Source organism: Lichenostomus cassidix, chromosome 2 (genome assembly GCF_008360975.1).
Source record: "Lichenostomus cassidix isolate B80296 chromosome 2, HeHo_3.0, whole genome shotgun sequence".
Lineage (NCBI taxonomy): Eukaryota > Metazoa > Chordata > Aves > Passeriformes > Meliphagidae > Lichenostomus > Lichenostomus cassidix.
In genome coordinates, this window is record NC_139482.1 from 19728980 (window position 1) to 19747691 (window position 18712).

The 18712-nt window shown below is 38.2% G+C and overlaps 2 protein-coding genes across 4 annotated transcripts in view; both read right to left on the minus strand.

Annotated features, from left to right (window-relative positions):
• The window catches only part of LOC146440911 (macrophage mannose receptor 1-like), a 33619-nt gene extending 30296 nt beyond the window's left edge, over positions 1–3323 (minus strand). For all 3 annotated transcript variants that reach the window (XM_085050590.1, XM_085050589.1, XM_085050588.1), the window contains exons 1-2: positions 3139–3323; positions 525–920 (exon numbers count right to left, since the gene is read on the minus strand). In XM_085050590.1, the coding sequence (XP_084906716.1) occupies positions 525–920; positions 3139–3208 (466 nt within the window). In that variant the 5' untranslated portion in view covers positions 3209–3323. The remainder of the gene's footprint in view (positions 1–524; positions 921–3138) is intronic.
• A 1810-nt stretch (positions 3324–5133) lies between these two features.
• The window catches only part of LOC146440913 (macrophage mannose receptor 1-like), a 32740-nt gene continuing 19161 nt past the window's right edge, over positions 5134–18712 (minus strand). The window contains exons 19-29 of the mRNA XM_085050593.1: positions 18502–18641; positions 17221–17335; positions 16385–16566; positions 15687–15789; positions 14051–14280; positions 11919–12084; positions 10377–10523; positions 9198–9314; positions 8226–8393; positions 6392–6421; positions 5134–6024 (exon numbers count right to left, since the gene is read on the minus strand). Of these exons, the coding sequence (XP_084906719.1) occupies positions 5780–6024; positions 6392–6421; positions 8226–8393; positions 9198–9314; positions 10377–10523; positions 11919–12084; positions 14051–14280; positions 15687–15789; positions 16385–16566; positions 17221–17335; positions 18502–18641 (1643 nt within the window). The 3' untranslated portion in view covers positions 5134–5779. The remainder of the gene's footprint in view (positions 6025–6391; positions 6422–8225; positions 8394–9197; positions 9315–10376; positions 10524–11918; positions 12085–14050; positions 14281–15686; positions 15790–16384; positions 16567–17220; positions 17336–18501; positions 18642–18712) is intronic.

Sequence of the window (18712 nt, forward strand, 5' to 3'; positions counted from 1 at the left end):
GGAAGGGACCAGAGTGGCTCATCTGGTCCAACCTCCCTGCTCAAGCAGGGCCATCCCAGAGCACACAGCAGAGGATTGTGTGCAGAGAGTACGTGAAAATCTCCAGGGAAGGAAACTCCACATCACTGGACAATCTGTTCCAGAGCTTGGTAAGAGAAGTTCTTCCTCATATTCAGGCAGAACTTCCTGTGCTTCAGTTTCTGCCCTTTGTATCATCGCTGGGCACCACTGAGAAGAGTGGTTTATGCTAATAGTTAAAAATAACCTACATCCACATTTGCTTTAAAAGTAAAGAACAAAAAATGTGCACATTTTTTGCACATACTGCATTCTGTCTGAACCTAGGCAGCTGTATTTTTTCAGGATGGAGGGATACAGCCTGAATACGTGAATAATCATTCTCTAGTCCACAATTACCTCAGGAGGAACAGCTGATACTAAGGGGAGTAGAAATCAAAAGACCTTATCTCTGACGGGAAACTAGTGGATTCAATAAACCATCAATATAAACCTTTAAACTTTACCTTCATGGCCTTGAGAACACAAATCATCCGTGGTTCCATAGATCTTCCATTTATCCATTGTTTCTGATCCCATTTTCAGCACAATATTTTCTTTTCTTTTGCCAGCACTGAGAAATAAATCTTCCCCTTGGATTGCCAAGGCTGCATTTCTGCATTCCCATTTCTGGAATTCACTTTCCTTGTTGCATGGGTACAGAGAAATTTTAACTTGGTTTCTCTTGTGGGGCACTCCCAAGCATTGTGCAAATGCCACACTCATTAGCTGATGATCAGAGACCCACCTGAATTTTTGTAAGTCATTGTTTTTCTTGCAAGTGGCTGTTGTGACTGCCTCAGGACTCTGAGCAATTAAACAGGACTTAGTATCCTCATTGTATATTAAGAATGTTTCCTTATCTGTAAAACAAAACATTCAGAATAAGTGGTTATAGTGAGCACATGGTGTGTGGAGCTTGTGAGGAGAAAGATGTGCTGTTTGTTCTATGCTAATCTGACTCATGTCAGAAGGCTGCAAATATTTACAAGGGTCAAATAGTATTTTTAAGTTTTATTTCATTCTGGGAAGGAAAAGTAAGTATAGCTCAGTAAATACGTGTAAACACAACAGAGAGGAATAAGAACACATTATGGCAGCTTCAAAAATGTGATCATAATAATGTAATTTCATTTTCTCCTGAAATGCACGTTTCATTCAAGATTTCAAAAAGAGATCTTTACTGAAAATTTGGAAGTTGGCCAACACTGTCATGCATTATAGATTTATCTCCTGTTACATACATCTCCATGGGGTCACATCTGTGCTTAATGCAGTTAGTGAGTGAGCCTTCTGTGACTCTTACTCCTTCTGGAATTGACATGTTCTGTTATGGTTTGGGGCTTTTTTTGGAATTAAAAAACCACATAACAGTGACCTGTTATCTTGCCTTGATCCAGTATCCTTTCATTAGTATGTTTATCTTAAGAAGTCAACATGATTCGCACAATAAATCACAAGCATCTCAAAGAACCAACACTGAGGAGCATATAGATACTATAGGTGTGAGCCTGCATGCCTGTGCATTGTGAATGCTGCACAAGGTAATTAACCCTCCCAAAGGGTTACAGGCAGCCTAATGAAGAAATCCATGGAGATAAGCAGGCCATGCTGGGAAGGGCTGTCCAGAATGCAGCTGTGCTGTGATACACAAAGCAAGTCCATCCAGTCACACAGCTGCATGTTCTTCAAAATGTCAGGTAGCATATAGGTCTCACTGGATTTGGGTCATGAGGGATTGAAATTTGAACTACAGGGAATATTCTAGGACCTACAGAACAGGAGGGCAAGGGTTTGCCCTTCAGTTCTCTGTGCCTCAAATTCCCACCTGGAAACAGAGATGCAGCATCACTGCCATAGCCATCTGAGAGAATAATGCATAAGGGAGAGTGAGATATCACTCCAAACACTAAATTAAATTCCTAGAACAAGTGTTGTATGTTAGGACAAGCCTGTTGAGTAGTGAACAGAGGAGAAAGTGGGAAATTCTGGAAGGCTATGACAGAAAAAATAGTTCTTGACTGCTTCCAGAAAATCCCTGTATTGCTTTGGCCAGCTCAGTAATATGGAATTTTCACTTCTGCAAATCTGAATTTGAAACTGAGGCTTAGTTTCTTTTTTCCTTGTCCATTAGGTAAAAAGTTTTAAATATTATTAAATCTTTTATTTATTACTGTTCAGTAAGTGAGTGCTTACTGTACTCCCATAAGTTTTTGCAATTGTCCCTTGTAGAATTTTTGGGTCTAATAATAGGAGTTCATGCCAGAAACTGTGACGTTCTTGCTTTTGGGCTGGGTTCCCAGCTCACAGGGTAGGTGGGAGACCCCCTTGTTGCACAGGGTAGTGCTGTCATGGCTCTCACATAGCTGACATGTGATATGCATCCCATACCATAAATCCAATCAACAGAAGGATAAAGGAAACATGTCTTTGAACTTGAATATTATCATCACCCTTACATCAAAAGGGAGTTGTGATCTGTCTTTGGTCAACTTCAGAGCCTTAACTATGCCTCTCATCCTTACTGCTGCAGTGGTTATTCCACAGCTGTTCATGACTCTCATAAATTTCTAATTTTTTTCATTGGCATCTACTCAGCCACAGTGTTGCATCTTACATCAATCCACAAATTCTATCTCATCCCTCACAATCTCATGCTAAGGCTAGGAGAGACACATACAACATCCTATTTATTTCCTTCATCCTTTTTATTTTTTTGTAAGTCGGTCACATATATAAACAAGGACTATGGAGCATACTGGGAATTCCATCTACAGGAGCAAATATAGCCAATATATAAGTTGTACCCAAAAGCTGATCTTTGTCCAATTATGTGACTATGTCCTGACTTCTGATTCCCAGCTTTACCCCATTTTGGATATTCCCCTGCCTTTAAAATTCAATCAACATCTCTGTATCTGTCTTTTGGAAACTTCTGTGGACTACTCCCATTAGGACAAATATGAACTGCAGAGTAGTAAGGCTGTGTGAAAACCGTAAAGATCCTGAGAGACCAGCAAGACAACAAAGATGCCCACTTTCACATCCACTTTTGCAGGGGATAGGAAAAAATAGACTCACCGAGTGTCTGAAAAGCAGTATGAGCAAATGAGAGGAAAACTAAAATTGTAGAAAAGGTCAAGTGTTGCATTCTGTCTTCTTATTCACAGAGAGATGAGATGAAATTAATTGCTGCAGTAGAGGTCCTTAAAGAATCAGTTGGCGCTGGCTCCTTCTCAGTTTAGGAGATTTTTAGTTGAGAGAGAAAACTCTGGGCTCTAAATAAGGAAATATCCTGTCACATGTGGCATTTTGAAATCTATAAATAATTACAAAATTCAAACTTTGCATCTGAAAGTGAAGTTTCCATCCATGCAAACTCAAGTGGCAAAGTTTGAACAGTTCGAGGTCATTCCACTGAATTATTTTTAACTTTCTTGATTCTGTGCTGGAATTGTAACATTCTGACTCTCAAAGACAAAAAAGCAGGGAGTGCACTTTAAATGGATGTACCTTAGATGTCATTCATATATACCCAGGAAACACAGAGAAAAATATATGCAAATTTCTTAGCCAGGTAGGTTGTCACTGCTGCAAAAGATATATTGATTTAATTTACTGCAGGAAGCAGTGTTGACTATTTCAGTGTGAAAAATTAATCCACGCAGGACAATTTAATTTTGCTCAATGACTTGACAAACTGGGTACTATGTATACCTGCCTTTTATCTTTCCCATGTATCAACTAGTAGAACTATGCTGTTATTTCATGTGAATTTATCTTAGAAGAACCAATACAAATTAGCCAAATCTTCACAAATCTTTCTGTTACCAATGATTTTGCAAATAAACTGCCTTTCAAAATTATTTAATCAATGAAGTACAAACGAATTTAATACTTTATTCTTTTTTTGTAGCAAGTGTAAATGAGACAGGAAAGAGGAATATTTTCAAATTTTACAGGTCATCTGCAGTCATTTATTAAGTGGAAATGAACTACAGCTATGATATACAATCCCTTAGTTATTTTGAAGAAAAGAGAGGAAAGAAATTCAGCTGAAATTGCCCTTCAAATTTTCTCTCATTTTTCTTGGCTTTATTATGAAGACAAATCTCTCAGTATTTTCTGCAAGAGCAAAGCATCACTTAATATGATAGAAGAAACTCCTTCACACAGTACAGAGTCTTTGGAGCTATGTTATTAATATCAAATATAAAATTTTTAAATAATGATATTATTTTTGGATTTTTAAAATATTTTTATTATTTTTATTATTTTTATTATTTCATTTACTTTACCTTTACATTAGCCATCAAACAGCACTGAATCTAGTTCAGTATTTACAAAAAAAAGACAAATATGTGTATTTATTGTAACTTACATGAAGAGAAAAAAAAAGTTGTAAGATCAAGAGGACTATCATTAAAAGCAGTTTGAGTACAAAATGCCCTTTATTCCTTATCCTCTGCAATCTGTTTTATTCAACTGCCATACCTACAAATTGTCAATCCAGTGTCATGTGACGTCTCCTCTGCAGTTCTTACGCACTTTCTAAAGGTTTGTTATTCCCAGAGATCCTTGAGATCTTTTTTTCTTTTATTTTTCTAGTATGTCATAGACAAGAGAGAATTCATGGAAAATTGAAACTGCAGAGTAAACTTCTAAAACATTTCCCTGGGAAGGCTCTGTTTTGTGCTCCACTGTTTTACTGGCCTGTAGCATGGACATGGTGGCTAATTATTAGTCCTTTTATCAGAAAGGTGGAGGATAGTAAGTAAAGATACCCTAAAATGAGTGGCCAAGTGAAATAAAACCAGGAATGAATTCTTCCAAATTTATTTGGCAATTACTTTATTTTGTAGTTGATTTATGGCTTTTTTTAGTCATATGCCTTGTTCACATTTCTATGTTTCCTCCTGTCAGCTTCTCTTTTAAGGGAGAAGATTCGTTAGATAACAAACCACATAGCATCTCGACACGCTAATTAAATACTGAAGTATCATTATGTAATATATAGATTGTTTATTGATACAGTCTCGTGTTCATAACTGATAAAAAGCATTCAAAGTCATAGAATAAGAGTGTATGCAAATATTTATTTGTTTTGCAAAGTCCAAGTTGAAGCCATGAACGAAGGACAAGTATTTGCATTTCACTTACAATACTATCACAAGGAGGATATTTGTGTCAATGGTGTAACACAAGGGCAGCAATGGGGACAAACAATTCATGTAAATCTCTGTTTATTCCAAACACCACTTGAGCAACAGTGTGCATGCTTCAGTACAGTATGGTGAGATACTCTCCAAGTACAGGCATTAGGGCTGAGGCCTCTGCAAAGAGTGCTCAGGGTTAGTCTTGACTCTGTATGTGATGCTGTCACAAATCCTCAGTATGTGACCCACATCCTTCTAATCTGAATTCCTACTAATTCTGTTATTTTTCATGCTTGCCTAATTGGCAGTTAGGCATTCTTAGCAATTAGGCAAGCAATTAGCATGCTTGTCTAATTAGCCTAATTTTGTACAGTACTTAATAAATAAATACCTGAGAGTATTCATTGAAGAGCATACAGCAATTGTTCTTAATGTTTACCAAAGGAATAACTGCCAACTTTAGCTCATGGTAAAAGTTACATACACTTAATAGAGACTGAGGTTGCCTTTAGTTCAGCTATATTTTTTTTTTTATCTTGGTCATTTAGTTTGGCTGTGTTATGCCATCAGACAACACTGTGTTCACTTTTTTCTTTGTCGTTGGTGGCATCACTTCCATCGTCCCCTGCAGTTAGGGCATGGCTGTATTCCAGCTGTCTGCTGCCACGCCTCGCCTCTCTTACAGTTCCACTTCGAGTTTTGATCTTGAATGAAAAATAAACCATGAATCCCAGCCCTAATAAAATGATGAGGACCAGAGTAAGTAATATCCACATATTCAGGTGACCGCTGGCTTTGTCCTTTTTGGCGTCTGTAAATAAATACAAAGTAAATAGAAATGAATGAACTGTAGCCACAAATAAAAGAATATTGAGAACTATAATTTTTCCCTTAATTTCCAGGGGGAAAATCTATCATAATGTCTCTGTGTCAGTCCTCCTCATAGATCTTACCATGCAAAAGGAGGATCAAAGAGGGAGTGATCAATTTACCAAAGCATTTGGTTATCTTGGGGTTCCCTAAGTGTCTTACAGGTATTGCTAAATTAAGCAAGGGAAGAGTTCAATGGCAACTAGGTAAATAAGGTCTTATTAAATATATATATATACATGAAATAAATAGTATTAAATTCAAGCACGTATCTTTGGGAACTATTTGGAAGGAAAAGAAAGTCCTACCTTTCCCATTTGCAGCTGCTTTAAGAATAGCTGTCAAAGATAAAGACAAATGTTTAGTTAAAATCTAAAAAGGTCACATTTTCTTCCTGACCATGTCATGTTAACAAAAGGTCTGGTAACCTGCACATCATCATCACTTCTCCTGGAAACACATCTGCTAAATCAACGAAGATGAAAAGGTGTGGAAGATTTTTTAACCTGATATGCCCTTCAAAAAAACCACTGTGTTTTGCATATTAAAGCCCCCTTCTTTCTCCTTTTTTAATAACCAAGATGTGTCCAAGCACTGGTAGTTTCTGACAGTTTTAGGTGGACTCTCTCTTCTCTCCTCTTTAATTAACCTTGCCCTTTTCACCGGCTCTGCTTCCTGCGGAGATTGGGATCAGCTTGATCCACGGCTGGGGATATTTGAGCTCTCCTGTACTGCACACGGCTCCTCTGAGACCCAGCAGCTCTTAATGTACCATAACTCATTTGCATCCATAATTACACCTGCCAGCTCAAGGTTTCCTGTGCAGCTTTTCCCGGCTGGGCACAGAGGGCGCCGTGTGCAAGGCTTTTCCTGGAGCCTGCCTGGGAGCTGCTGGGATGGATGCTGGCCCGGGCAGGGATGGATGCTGGCCAGGGCAGGGATGGATGCTGGCCAGGGCAGGGATGGATGCTCCCCGCGGGCAGCGGCACCCCGGGATGCAGCAGGAGCCGGGCTGGTGCAGCAGGATCACAGCAATGCACTGAGATCTGGCGTGTTTGCGAGCACCAGGGAGAGGCAGCTGTTCAATTTGTTCCGTGGAAGGAGGCAGAGCTGGCTGTAATGGGATGAATACTTGGTTGTGCTGAAGCGCCGTCCAGGAGAGCCCCGTGTCAGGGAATGTCCTCTGTGCCTTGGCACTGCACCTCAGGGCTGCTCACGGGCAAACCCAGCGAGTAAAGTGTGTGGTGACAGTGAGTTTCTGCTTTCTCGCACGTGTGGTAACAAAGAACTATATCATTCGGTTCTTTCAGTTCGTTGTCTGCAAAGAAAACTAGGCGTTGTCCCCAAAAGCGGAATTTTCCTTTCCAGAGCGTGTCCCGAACGCTGCTGTGAGTGCTGCTTCCCCCACCAGCTGCAGGTTTGCTCTGGGGGGAAAGGACCGAACCTCAGGAACATCCTGAACCTTGGGGTTGTGAAACAGGGCAGGAAATTGGACTTTTCTGCAGAAGTAACAGTTAAACTCCAAAATACCACATGGCCGCTTGGCTCACAATATTCTGATATTGCTACTTCCTGACCGAAGCAGATGGTGCTCAGTTATACAGAAACAAAACATTAAAAAAAAAAAAAAAAGCCAACCAAAACACTTCTACTCTTTGCAAAGGTCACTATATGCTCTCTGGATTGCACTTCTGCTGCTATTTAAATAGAATTGCTTCATCCATCTCTTACTGGAACAGCATGTATCATAGTACAGCAAGAGGAAGAATAGCAAATTACTGATGCCACTCTTGTTCCATAGAAAGAAAATAGGAATGTTAGTAGAAAAAAAAGTGTTTATGTTGGGGGGGGAACAAAATAACAAAGGAGTTAATATTTTTTCAGGAAATTTATAATTTTCACTTATTAATTGAATATTCCTCATAGAATGCAAGAAAATCTGAGTTTATGAAGCAAGAAATCATGAACAGGGCAAACAAAAAAGAATATATTCATATTATTTTTGTCTGAACATTGCAACAGGTGATAAGCAGGAATGTAAATGCAAAATTTTGTGTCAGCCTTTTGTAATGATCATATTGTGCTATTACTACTGAAATAAAACTGCAAATGGCAAGAGCAAATGTTATAGAAGTCACTTACTCGTTGGTTTCTTACAAATAAAACCCTTTTGGGAAGGGCAAGGCAGGACACTCCAGTAGCCAGTGAGTGCAGACATCTCCACGCAGAAAGCCAGCTCGTCCCCCGAGGGTTGCCCCTCAGCCCAGTTGACAAAGTCCAAGGCACTGTTGTCTTGCCAAAGCAGCTGCCCTGATGTTGCAAATATTAGCATCAATACTAACAGATCCACAGCAAAGGTCTTCACCTTAGTGAATGTTAACGTAATATTACTTTCCAGCCTAATAAAGCAATACTACTTGCTTCAAAAATTCAATATGTGGTTGTTTATTGTCTCAAAAACCATATAATTGCTTTCCCAAATTATGATTTGCAGATTTCTTGGTCATAACTTGGTTTTAATGTCTCCATATTTTTGCCCAGGATATTAAAGTTTCAAACTGAAAAAGCTAAATTCAGACTTCTTTAAAAAAATTCTGAATTATTATTTCAGCAGCACTCAATTAAAATCAAGCAGCTTTTACTGTAATGCTTAAACATATGTCTAGTTAAAATTAAAACTTTCTTTTTTCATAAACTCTAAAATTTTTTTTTTGATGTTTTAATGGGCTGAAAATCTAAAATAAAGCCCTGACTGCTTGTAGTCTGATAACAGTGTTTTCTTCTCAATGCATGTTTTCTACTGTGTGCTTTAGCAAGCAGCCTAATTTTCTCCATACAGAGTCACAGAGGATCTTGATGCTGTGGGCTCTGGCTGGACTCCCACAGGTCCCACATGAGTGTTCCCCAGCCATGAGAAGTTGAGAGCCAGACGGGACTTTTCCCCAACAGGAAAACTTTATCAAAGACCAAAAATAAGAGACAACCTCAGAGAGGACTGAGGTCTGAATTTCTACTGTACTTGAGTTGGTTGCTTAAAACCAATTTATTTTAGTAATATTTTTGTCCATTTAATAAGGTCTGTTTATGATTATTTATAGAACTCAAAATAGTTACCATTTACATTTCTGTATATTCCTATCCAAAAGCCACTTGTCTTGCTTGTGTATAAGTCTGCATGTTGCATTAAAAAGTTTGATTCATCCAGATCTTCTACAGAAGTCAACATACCACCTATAAAAAAAACAGTGGAAGATGATTGGAGATATCGCCGACGTATTTACAGCTTTAAAATAAGTTGAAGTTAATAAAAAACCTCTCCTGTTGGTAGGGAGTAAACAAAAATTGAAATAGAGACCACAAAGTAGCATCCTGCTATAGGGGAACAGCAAAGACAATGAACAAAGTCATTTGACGTGAAACACAAGAATGTTCAGGGAAGATGATGAATTTTAAACACCAGGCACTATATTTGCATGTGATTGGATGATATTTTTCATAGGAATTATGGGTGATTATTTATCTGTTCTCCACGGTTTGACAGAATAATGCATAGCATTAAATATTGCACATCAAACAAATCTGCAATTCAAACTGATGTATTAATTTTTCTGGCAATGGTGGTAGAGTAAGAGACCTAAGAGAATCTAAAAATATATGAAACAAAGGATCCATTTCTTTTGGGCACTACTGTACTTCCTTTTCTCTTTCTTTTTGTCTCCTGAGACAGGGATGAGAGAGCTGGTGGCTCAGCAGCAAAGGTGACAGTGCCAAGGTGCTGCTCCTGCTCTTGGCCAGGAACAGATGTCTCCAAGGAGAGGGAGGGAAGCATTTTCCCTCCCCAGGCTCTGCAGTCTGCCAGGGAGCCTTGCTGATAGAGCAAGGGCTTCCAGGCAGCACATGCAACCCCTTGTGGATCACAAAGCCTGCGTTAAAAATGAGTGACTGTTTGTATGATATTTACTTGGCCTATTGTGAAGGGAGAGATATGGAAAAAAGAAGGAATAAGGCCTTTGTTTGTTTATGTTTTAATTGCATAAAATTTAAAATCTTACTAAAAGGAGAAATTTTTTGAATGAAAAAATATAACAAGAAACAAACACAGCTGAAAAAATAAAACAAGCAAGTCTGATCACCTTAAATTCAACATGACTGAAAAGTGCTTAACAATAAAAAACAAATGAGACACTTATTCCTTACTATTAATAGTTGTAGATTTTGCATTTCAAGATTTTTTTGAAGACTTCTTTTTATGTCAACATTGAAATCTTGTATTTGGGTAAAAATAATAATTACCTGATTGAATGCACTGAGTCACAGCCTGAGCCCAGCTCATTTCATTGGCATTGAAGTTATAGCAGTGGCTTCGGAAAGGAATCCAAGATATGTGATCTGATTCAGGACATGTTCCAGTTTTCTGGGGGGAATCAGAAGGAAGTACATCTAGAAGAAGTGAGATATTACAGATGCTTTCATACAGTAAGAATTGCAGTTCTTCATACATGAAATCAAGTATTAAAACCACCTCTTCTTAAAAGTACTGAAAGTATTTTTTGGCACACAGTGTTAGAATTGTCAGTGTCTAAGTCAAGAGTGACAATGAGGAGCAGGACTAGTCAGTCATGAGAGGATGACTCTGTGAACCTGTGCTCTTCTGTGTTGCTAAGTAAACCCAGCTTGGACTGTCTTAAGGATATTTGAGTGTTCAAGGATTTTGGTTCTAGTTTATTTTGTTATAACCAACAAATTTGTATTAATAAAAATGCATTAGCAAGCAGAAAAAAAAAATCCCTAGAAAACTCCCAAATACTCAAGAAGTTCAAATACGTTTTATTTTAAATGAAATATCATATAAACCCTAGTTTACTGTAGAATTTTCCCATTTAATATTTTCCTCAAGATGACAATCCTTACATAAAATTTCTGAACATCCTTAAATCTGACAAAGCATGGAACAATCTGAGGCTCATTGACTATGTAGTAGCTCCCCATTTTTCTGCAAGCAATGGCATATGGAAAGAAAAAGCAGCATTGTCACTTAGTACATGTGCTTTTAAAACAAAAGTCACAAATAGCTATGAAGTTCAGAGCAAGGCCTAGAAAAGAAATTAAAAAACAGCCAACCAACAAAAAACCCACAAAAACCCCAACCCAAAACCAAACCAGCCAAACAAACAAACAAAAAGAAAAACCCAAATAAACTCTGAATTTCCATTGAGTCTGCGTCATTAGAGCTAAGAGATGTTAATCTTGGCACAAATGAGAAAGCAAAAAAGCTCAGTCCCATCTTGAGGTTTGCCTGTAGCTTTTACTGTGTAGAATTCCTCAGTGGTACCCATAGAAACACTAAGTGTAAACTTCTGTTTGGACCACTAACAGACCCTTTTTCATCAGATACAAGTCCTTCTCCTTTATCCAGCTTGTGGAATCTAACAAAAATGAAGTAATGACCAGTGTAGGAATAATGTGGATATGCTGGAGAAACAAAATTTACTTTATACTCTGTGGACTTCATTGATTACAGATATTCCTATAAAACCCCCATCAGCAAACATTTTACTTTCTAGACTCAATGTGAAATGTTTAACGCTCCCACAATCTCTATGATCTGTCTGCCTGCCCATACCAGCTATCTCTCCAGTCCAGTAAAATGGCAGGATCTTGGCAGGTGAATGTCAACTCCATCAAAATAAAACATTGTTCATGCAAAATAAAGAAATGGACTTCACATGCTCAGGCTTATTCTTCCTTACTATATACTTAGAATATTGTAATTCAGTCAAAGCAGATAAAGCAAGACTTCTGCTGTAAAAACCAAAACTCATCACCATGACTTACCCTCAGATTTTTTGCAAACAGGAAAATGTTTTTCATTACAAGGTGCTGTTCTCCAGCGCTCAGAGAGTGCTAGATAGACACAGGCTCTTTTCTGTTTCGGTTCTCCATAGTCCCACTTAGAAAAACTTATTTTCCTTTTATCGGTCCATCTATAGTAGCCATAATTCTAAAATTGAAAGAGACATTTAGCATAACCTTTCTACACTCCCATCTGCTGTTTCAGATAAATGCAGTTATACAGAAGCACATTTTTAAGTGATACAGACAGCTGTTTGTATACTGTTAAAATACTGGCTGAATCAGGGCTCAGAAGCATAAAAACAGAACACCATGCTGAAACAGCCCATGGAAGTGTTTTGAAGTCTAAGTGATGCTCCCTGGGGACTCAGTCCTTGTTGGGCAATGTTGTGAGGTGTTATCACCATCCCAGAGGAGTCAGATCTCCACGAAGCACACGAGACCATAGGACACGAAACCCAAGGAAAGCTCAGGTGGAAATGGGTCTCAGATTTGGCTGTCAAACAAGGATTCTAAACTCCAGGAATTTTGAAGAGAAACATTCCAGAGTAAACTGCAGCTACCACTATGAAAAACCTGAGGAAACTTTTACTGTGTATGAAGTAAAAGAGATATGCTGAGCAAGAATTCTTGAGTCTTTGTTTCGTCTTCTCTCCTCCCCTTTTTTCTTTTCCAGGCAGAATCAAAAGAATTACAAGGAAAAGTGAACAGACAAAGACAATATATTCCAGGCTGACATTAGGAAGGAAGAGGGGGATAAGATGTGATCTCACTCCAGTGTCTAGTTGTGTCAAGGGAGACACCAGGTACACAAGGTCGTAATGAGCTCAGCATCATCAGAGCAAGGTCACTCACTGCCTGGGGAGCAGGAGAAACCACAAAGCTTGACTCTGCAAGAGCAAAGATAACTTGTTTGTAAGTACCAGGGGAATGTCTGGTCATTCAACCTTGATCAAAATGGAGTTTTAGCTACTTTCTAAATCATGTTTCTATGACTCTAAAAAAAGAACCAACTTTGATATCAGTGGACTTAAACATTATTATTTTGGTTTGAGTAGAGATGTCCTGTGGACTTATGCAAATGCAAGGATTTATTTTAAGGTTGGTGACTAGCCACCACTTCTGTGAGCATTTTGTGTGGCAGGGGGACACACCGTTAGAATAGTGGAAATATGTATTTTTCAGCAACAAGTTCATTTTATCAGACAATGTAGCCCTTCTGAGGGGATTTATCAGAGAGTTGCTGCATCAAATAATCAGAAATGCTATTTTTACACAGTATTTCTTATAAGTATACCTAGGGATACTGAATTTCAGACATGTTTTGCTACACTGTATAACCGTGGAATCACAATTAGTAAAAACAATGAATAGTTAAGATGATTATTACTGATGGAAGAGCTCGTTTTTATTATCAAGGTGGTTTAGTCAGATCAAAGAACAATGCAATAGAAACATGATAGCTAAGTGCATTTATCAACTGTGTATTTACCAGGGAAGCTGAAGCTCAATTTGTCACTCAGTCACAGAGCTAATAAGACTGATTCTCACTCAAGTGTTCCCTGACAAAGTGGTGGACCTGGATCTCAGTATTCACCACTTCTGGTACAATATAGCTTTTACTGATTTTAATCCTTGGGTGTAACAGGGAGTAACAAGGAGTGTGTGTCCAAAGGTGTGTGGTTTGCCCTATGAACCCTTCTGAACCAAAACATAATGGAAAAGCCACAGCTGCCAATGACCATGAGACACTAGCCATCCTGACCATCTTGGACCCTTTGAGTAGGGGTCACCTGTCCTAAAAATGGCCGTCTGAAAGTTTACCACATATTTTGACCTAAGTATCTAAGATTCACACAGAAGTAGTAAAGAGAGTCCAGCACCGCCAAAGGTTCTCATCCTTTTTCATTGCCTAAGATGAAGTTTAATGATCTAAGATAGATGAAGTCAAAAGTTGTGAGACTGTCCACCAGTCCTAGGTTTCTAAATCTGTTGATGCTACAATTCTCCCTGCTAATAGTAACCATTTAACTGCATACTAATTACTAATTACTAATTACTAATTACTAATAGTAATCATTTAACTGCATCAGCTATGAATTTATGAATCTTACCACATTGCTGTTGAGCCCAATCCACAGGGGCTCTCCATACTGCACTGCCTGCAGCAGCAAGAATATATTACTGTAATAATCAGAAATGCTGGCAAGCTCTGATGATTTCTCTTTGCATGCTTTTCTTGCTTCTTCCCAATTCATTTTAGATGGAATTATTAAATAGCTGCTGTTATCATAATGGACAAAATCAGAACCTGGAGCACTAGTGGAATGAAACAGTTCAGGATCTGCAGGAACAAATTTTAGGAACAAATTTGAGAGGAAGAGCAGAAAACAGTGAAAAATTACTAGCTGCTGAATAGGAGTATTACTTCTGAGTAACAGGTGAATATAGCATGGCAGCACAAGCATCAAGTAACAGTGTTTCTTACTTAAAACCCAAGAGACTTATTTTAATGGCAATTTGGAATTATTTTAAACTATGGTGTAAATACACATTCAGGGATTAGGGAGAAGCAGAGAATGATCTGTGTGTATCTATAGATATTGAAACTGACCTGATGAAATTATGTGAATAGTGGCTCCAGCATGGTTCCCCCTGCCCAGGGCTCTCCCTGTCGCCCCACCTCAGTGCAGGTGAAGTCCTTCCCAGGTATGAGCACAGAACAAAATCTCCTCACCACTTCAGTCTCAAAATAATTTCATTCTGAGAAAAGTTTGTCACCCTGCTGCTACATCTTTCCATTGCAGGATGAAGTGAAAAAGGAAACTGTATTTGTACTTTAAATTATATATGCAGAAGTAGAAGGCAAAGGCCTAAACTAGTGATGGGGACAGAAAAAAATGCAGAAACTGTCTTTGTGTTCAGTCACTGTTGAGGACACCCTGGCAATTGTTTTTGCTAGTGGCATCCTCATTCAGCTTTCTGCACCTGCATGGGACAGAGCTGTGAATCATCTGACCCAGCTGTGGCTTCTTCCTCTATTTTCACTTGCTGCTCAGCAGTTCCCTGGTTTTGTTCCTGCAGACTCTGCAGTGTAGCTGTGCTCCGGATGTGTCTCCCACCCTAAGCTACGTGAAGAAAACTAGAACTTTTGCCCTCCTGGGTATTGCTGTTATTGTGATATGAAGACCTTTCTAGAGACAGACAAGCAATCTGATCAGTTTAATTGACCTCAGTTAACCTCAGCTGGAGGTCACTGGTGGATTTGTCTCTGTTTTGTATTCGCAAAATAACTGGATTCAGGCACCTATATCTGGGAGAGGTGGGTAAAGCACAGATGACTAAACTTTTCTGTTAATAGAGAAAACAGGTATTTTGAAGGCATAGCCCTTCTAGGAACCTGGTTTGGGCATTTTTCTTATGATGGGGCAGGTAAATCCTTCCTTCAAAGTGTCCTTATGCCATGTGCAGGCACCTGATTGAAGTGTGGATGTCTGCAGGGTAGGCAAGGTCAGCCTCTCTGAGTGTTGATGGGTGTGCTGATAGGGGAGAAGTCCTAAAGCACAATATTTTCTATAGTCTTCATCTCAGAGTGGCTTTTTTTTCTGAAATTCCTGAGCCAGAAAAGTAGCCCTGTTTCTCTCACCCTGCCTGCTACAGCCACAGCTGTGCACTTACAGCTGAGGACTTAAATGGTCGGATTGTTCAGTAAATGTTTTGCAACAAAAATAAGTGAAAAATAAAACTTACCACTGTCCATCTGGCAAATGTAGCTTTTTTTATGCTGGCAGTCAGTATTTTCCCATAATCCTGCTTCATCTACTGATCTTTTTGTCATTGCAATACAGTCAGTCTAGGGGAAAAAAATTGTTGCTGATATAGTGCAAAATTCCCAACAAAATAATAGAAATAGGTGGGAGGAGAAAATGTTAATAGCCTTATGTTCTAATTTTCTGGCCCTTCTTTTCATGTATTGCTTCTGGGAAATTAAATGTATTATATGATATATCTTAAGCAAATGTACTTTCATTGGCAGATTCCTGCAAGAGCCTTTGTCAGTTTACCAAAGTATAGAAGTTATTTTTACTATGTAGTTAATGGTAATCTGTACTGAATTTGCTGAAGTTTCATTTGGATTCATGTCACATGGAAAAACAATAAACCAGAGCAAAAATCACAATCAGTAAAATATTATAATTCTAATAAGCGTAATTAATTCTAGCAGTAAAAATAATACAGGTTTCCTTTTCTGCAGAGTAAGCCTAGCCTCTAAACAGGCTTTTAATTCCTGAGTACAGCTTTAAAAATTTGATCTTTGAAATATTCAGTTCCCATCGTCTTTAATCTATTGAAAATAATATCTTAGCTGAGACAAAAGTCAGGCTGGTTACTCAGACTTTGAGTATGCTATTTAAATTACTCATTTTCGGATTTTTTTTTCTGATTACCTCTATTGTAATATACTTCCAATCAACCATTGCGTATTTATCTCTGAATGGGAATCCTCTCCCCCAGTTTGAATAGTCAAAAATGCTTCCATCAGTCCAAAGGTATCTATCCTCACTGTTAATGTCATTCAGCCCAATCCACATTTCATTGGCAACATCCTTTAGGTGGAAGGTGAGGAAGGCTAATGGAAAATAGAATAAAAAAATAAAATAAAAAGTACTTGAGGACTTTCCTTTCTTCAAATTCCATGTAAATCAAATTACAAATGAAACAACCAATCGTCTTCTAAATATCTTGGAAATATCAACTTCAGTATTGTTAGATTATGAGCTAATGGTAAAATAGAAAAATTGCAATGGGAAATTGAACTGAAGCAGTTGGATTTAAGGAAAAAAGGTGGGGAAAAGAAAAAAAATAGGTAAAAATTATTTAGGCTTCTTGGAAATATTATAGCAATCAGGGCTAGAAGTGATATCAAAAGGATTAAATTGTCTTTCCCAAGGTGGCATCAACTGCAGATACTTAATTTCTGATGGATGTTTGTTTACTGCCTAACTTGAATATCTGTGAGCATTTCATGACTATAAACTATTACAATTTATCTCATCTTCCAAGGCCTTAGGGAGCAGATTATTCTGTTCCTGCAACATAAGATGTTTGCCAAAATTTGAGAAGTGTCATAACACCTCACTCTAGTCTTCTCTCTGGATCAAACAGCTCCAGGTCATCCTTTATAGATTATGCTATTTAGACCTGGGGGTCAGTTCAGCCTCACCATTAGATGGTGAAAAGTGTAGTGCTTCATATGTAGTGCTGTAAGGCTCAGATGTCATACCTTGCACTTGAACATTGTGTATAGAGGCCAAGTTTCCCCCTAATTCCCTACAAACACTTCTTGCTGAATGCCAAGATAGTTTCTCATCTTCTGTGGTTCCAAATATTTTATAACACTGTGGAGAGAGTAAAGGATTACACAGAATTTCAGGTGTCAGAGAGTATTAAAACCATGGATTTGAATTAATTCAGTGCTAATCCCTACATCCAAAGAGGGGCAGATGGGGTATCTGCTGAAACACAAATTCTGTGGGCCAGAAAGAAGAAGACCCCAAAAATCCATGTGACACATGCACAGTACTTGTGGGGCAAGAGTGCACAACAGTCAAAAGCTTTTGAGGAATTAGATAGGTGTCCAAGGCTCACAGGTAATTTCTGGTCACATTGCTGATAAGTGGAATTTTTGAGAGACTGGAACTGTTTCCTGATTGGGAACATAATTTGGGAAAGCAAGTAATAATCTCTCAGGCCAGGTTCTTTCAATTGTACATCACAGATGGAGTGCTAAAACCTGAGCTCATGTGAGAACTCACATGAGTGGAACAGCATCAGGAAAAAGTGTCCTTTTTTATGGTGTATTAATAACCCATTGGGGTTTTTCCTAAATACCAATGTAAAATATTTTTTGTGTGATTGTGTATGTTCTGAGGGACAGGAGACATGGCTCTTCCCTTTTCATGCCCTTTGAATGCACAAAAACTTTTCCCAGTGACTGAATTGTGGGATTGATTTGTGGTTTTTCTCTCTTGTTTGTTTGTTGAGGTTTTTTAAAGTTCATATGTCTGGGGGTTTTTCTGCTTAACTTAGCAGAAAGCAATGCTTTTTTGTTTGTTAGATTTGATGTGACATTTATTGATGTTGGTGTTACTCAGCTTAAGATGAGTTGCTGTGATAGCTGATTCCTTATGGAAAGTGTGACCTTTCATTTTTTCATATGCATTACTCAGAAAAACAGGGTTACACTACTGATTAGGATAATGGATCAGGATTTCCATGCAGAAAGTATGCCTAAAATAAGCAGAAGTATCTAGAAACTGGAAAAGTAAGTATGGCTAAAGGCACATAGACATTTAAAAAAATTATAACTTCAAATATTCAAATCACCTCTTTTTTGATATTTAGTTACAAATTTGCCAACCTGAAAATTTAATGAACTGCTAACTAGAATACCATGTAATAAAATGGTATAAATTAGTATAAAGAGAGGAAATTTGTACAGTGAGATAGTTGTTTTCTTCACCTATAGCAAATCTGCTAAATATGGCTGAGATTTATTACACACCTTATTGTGAAACAAAAGCCAAGTTTCAGGACATCCTCCCAGAGGTGGAAGTACAGTAGGAGCAAATCCTGAGTAAGTTGAATTTTGCCTTTCACAGATAAAGGTGTTTTTCATACCACAATTTATATCTTTCCAAAGGCCTGTAAGGAATGGAATACAGACAATAATTGTAAAGATTACAGAATACAGAGGAACTCTTGTACAACTACTA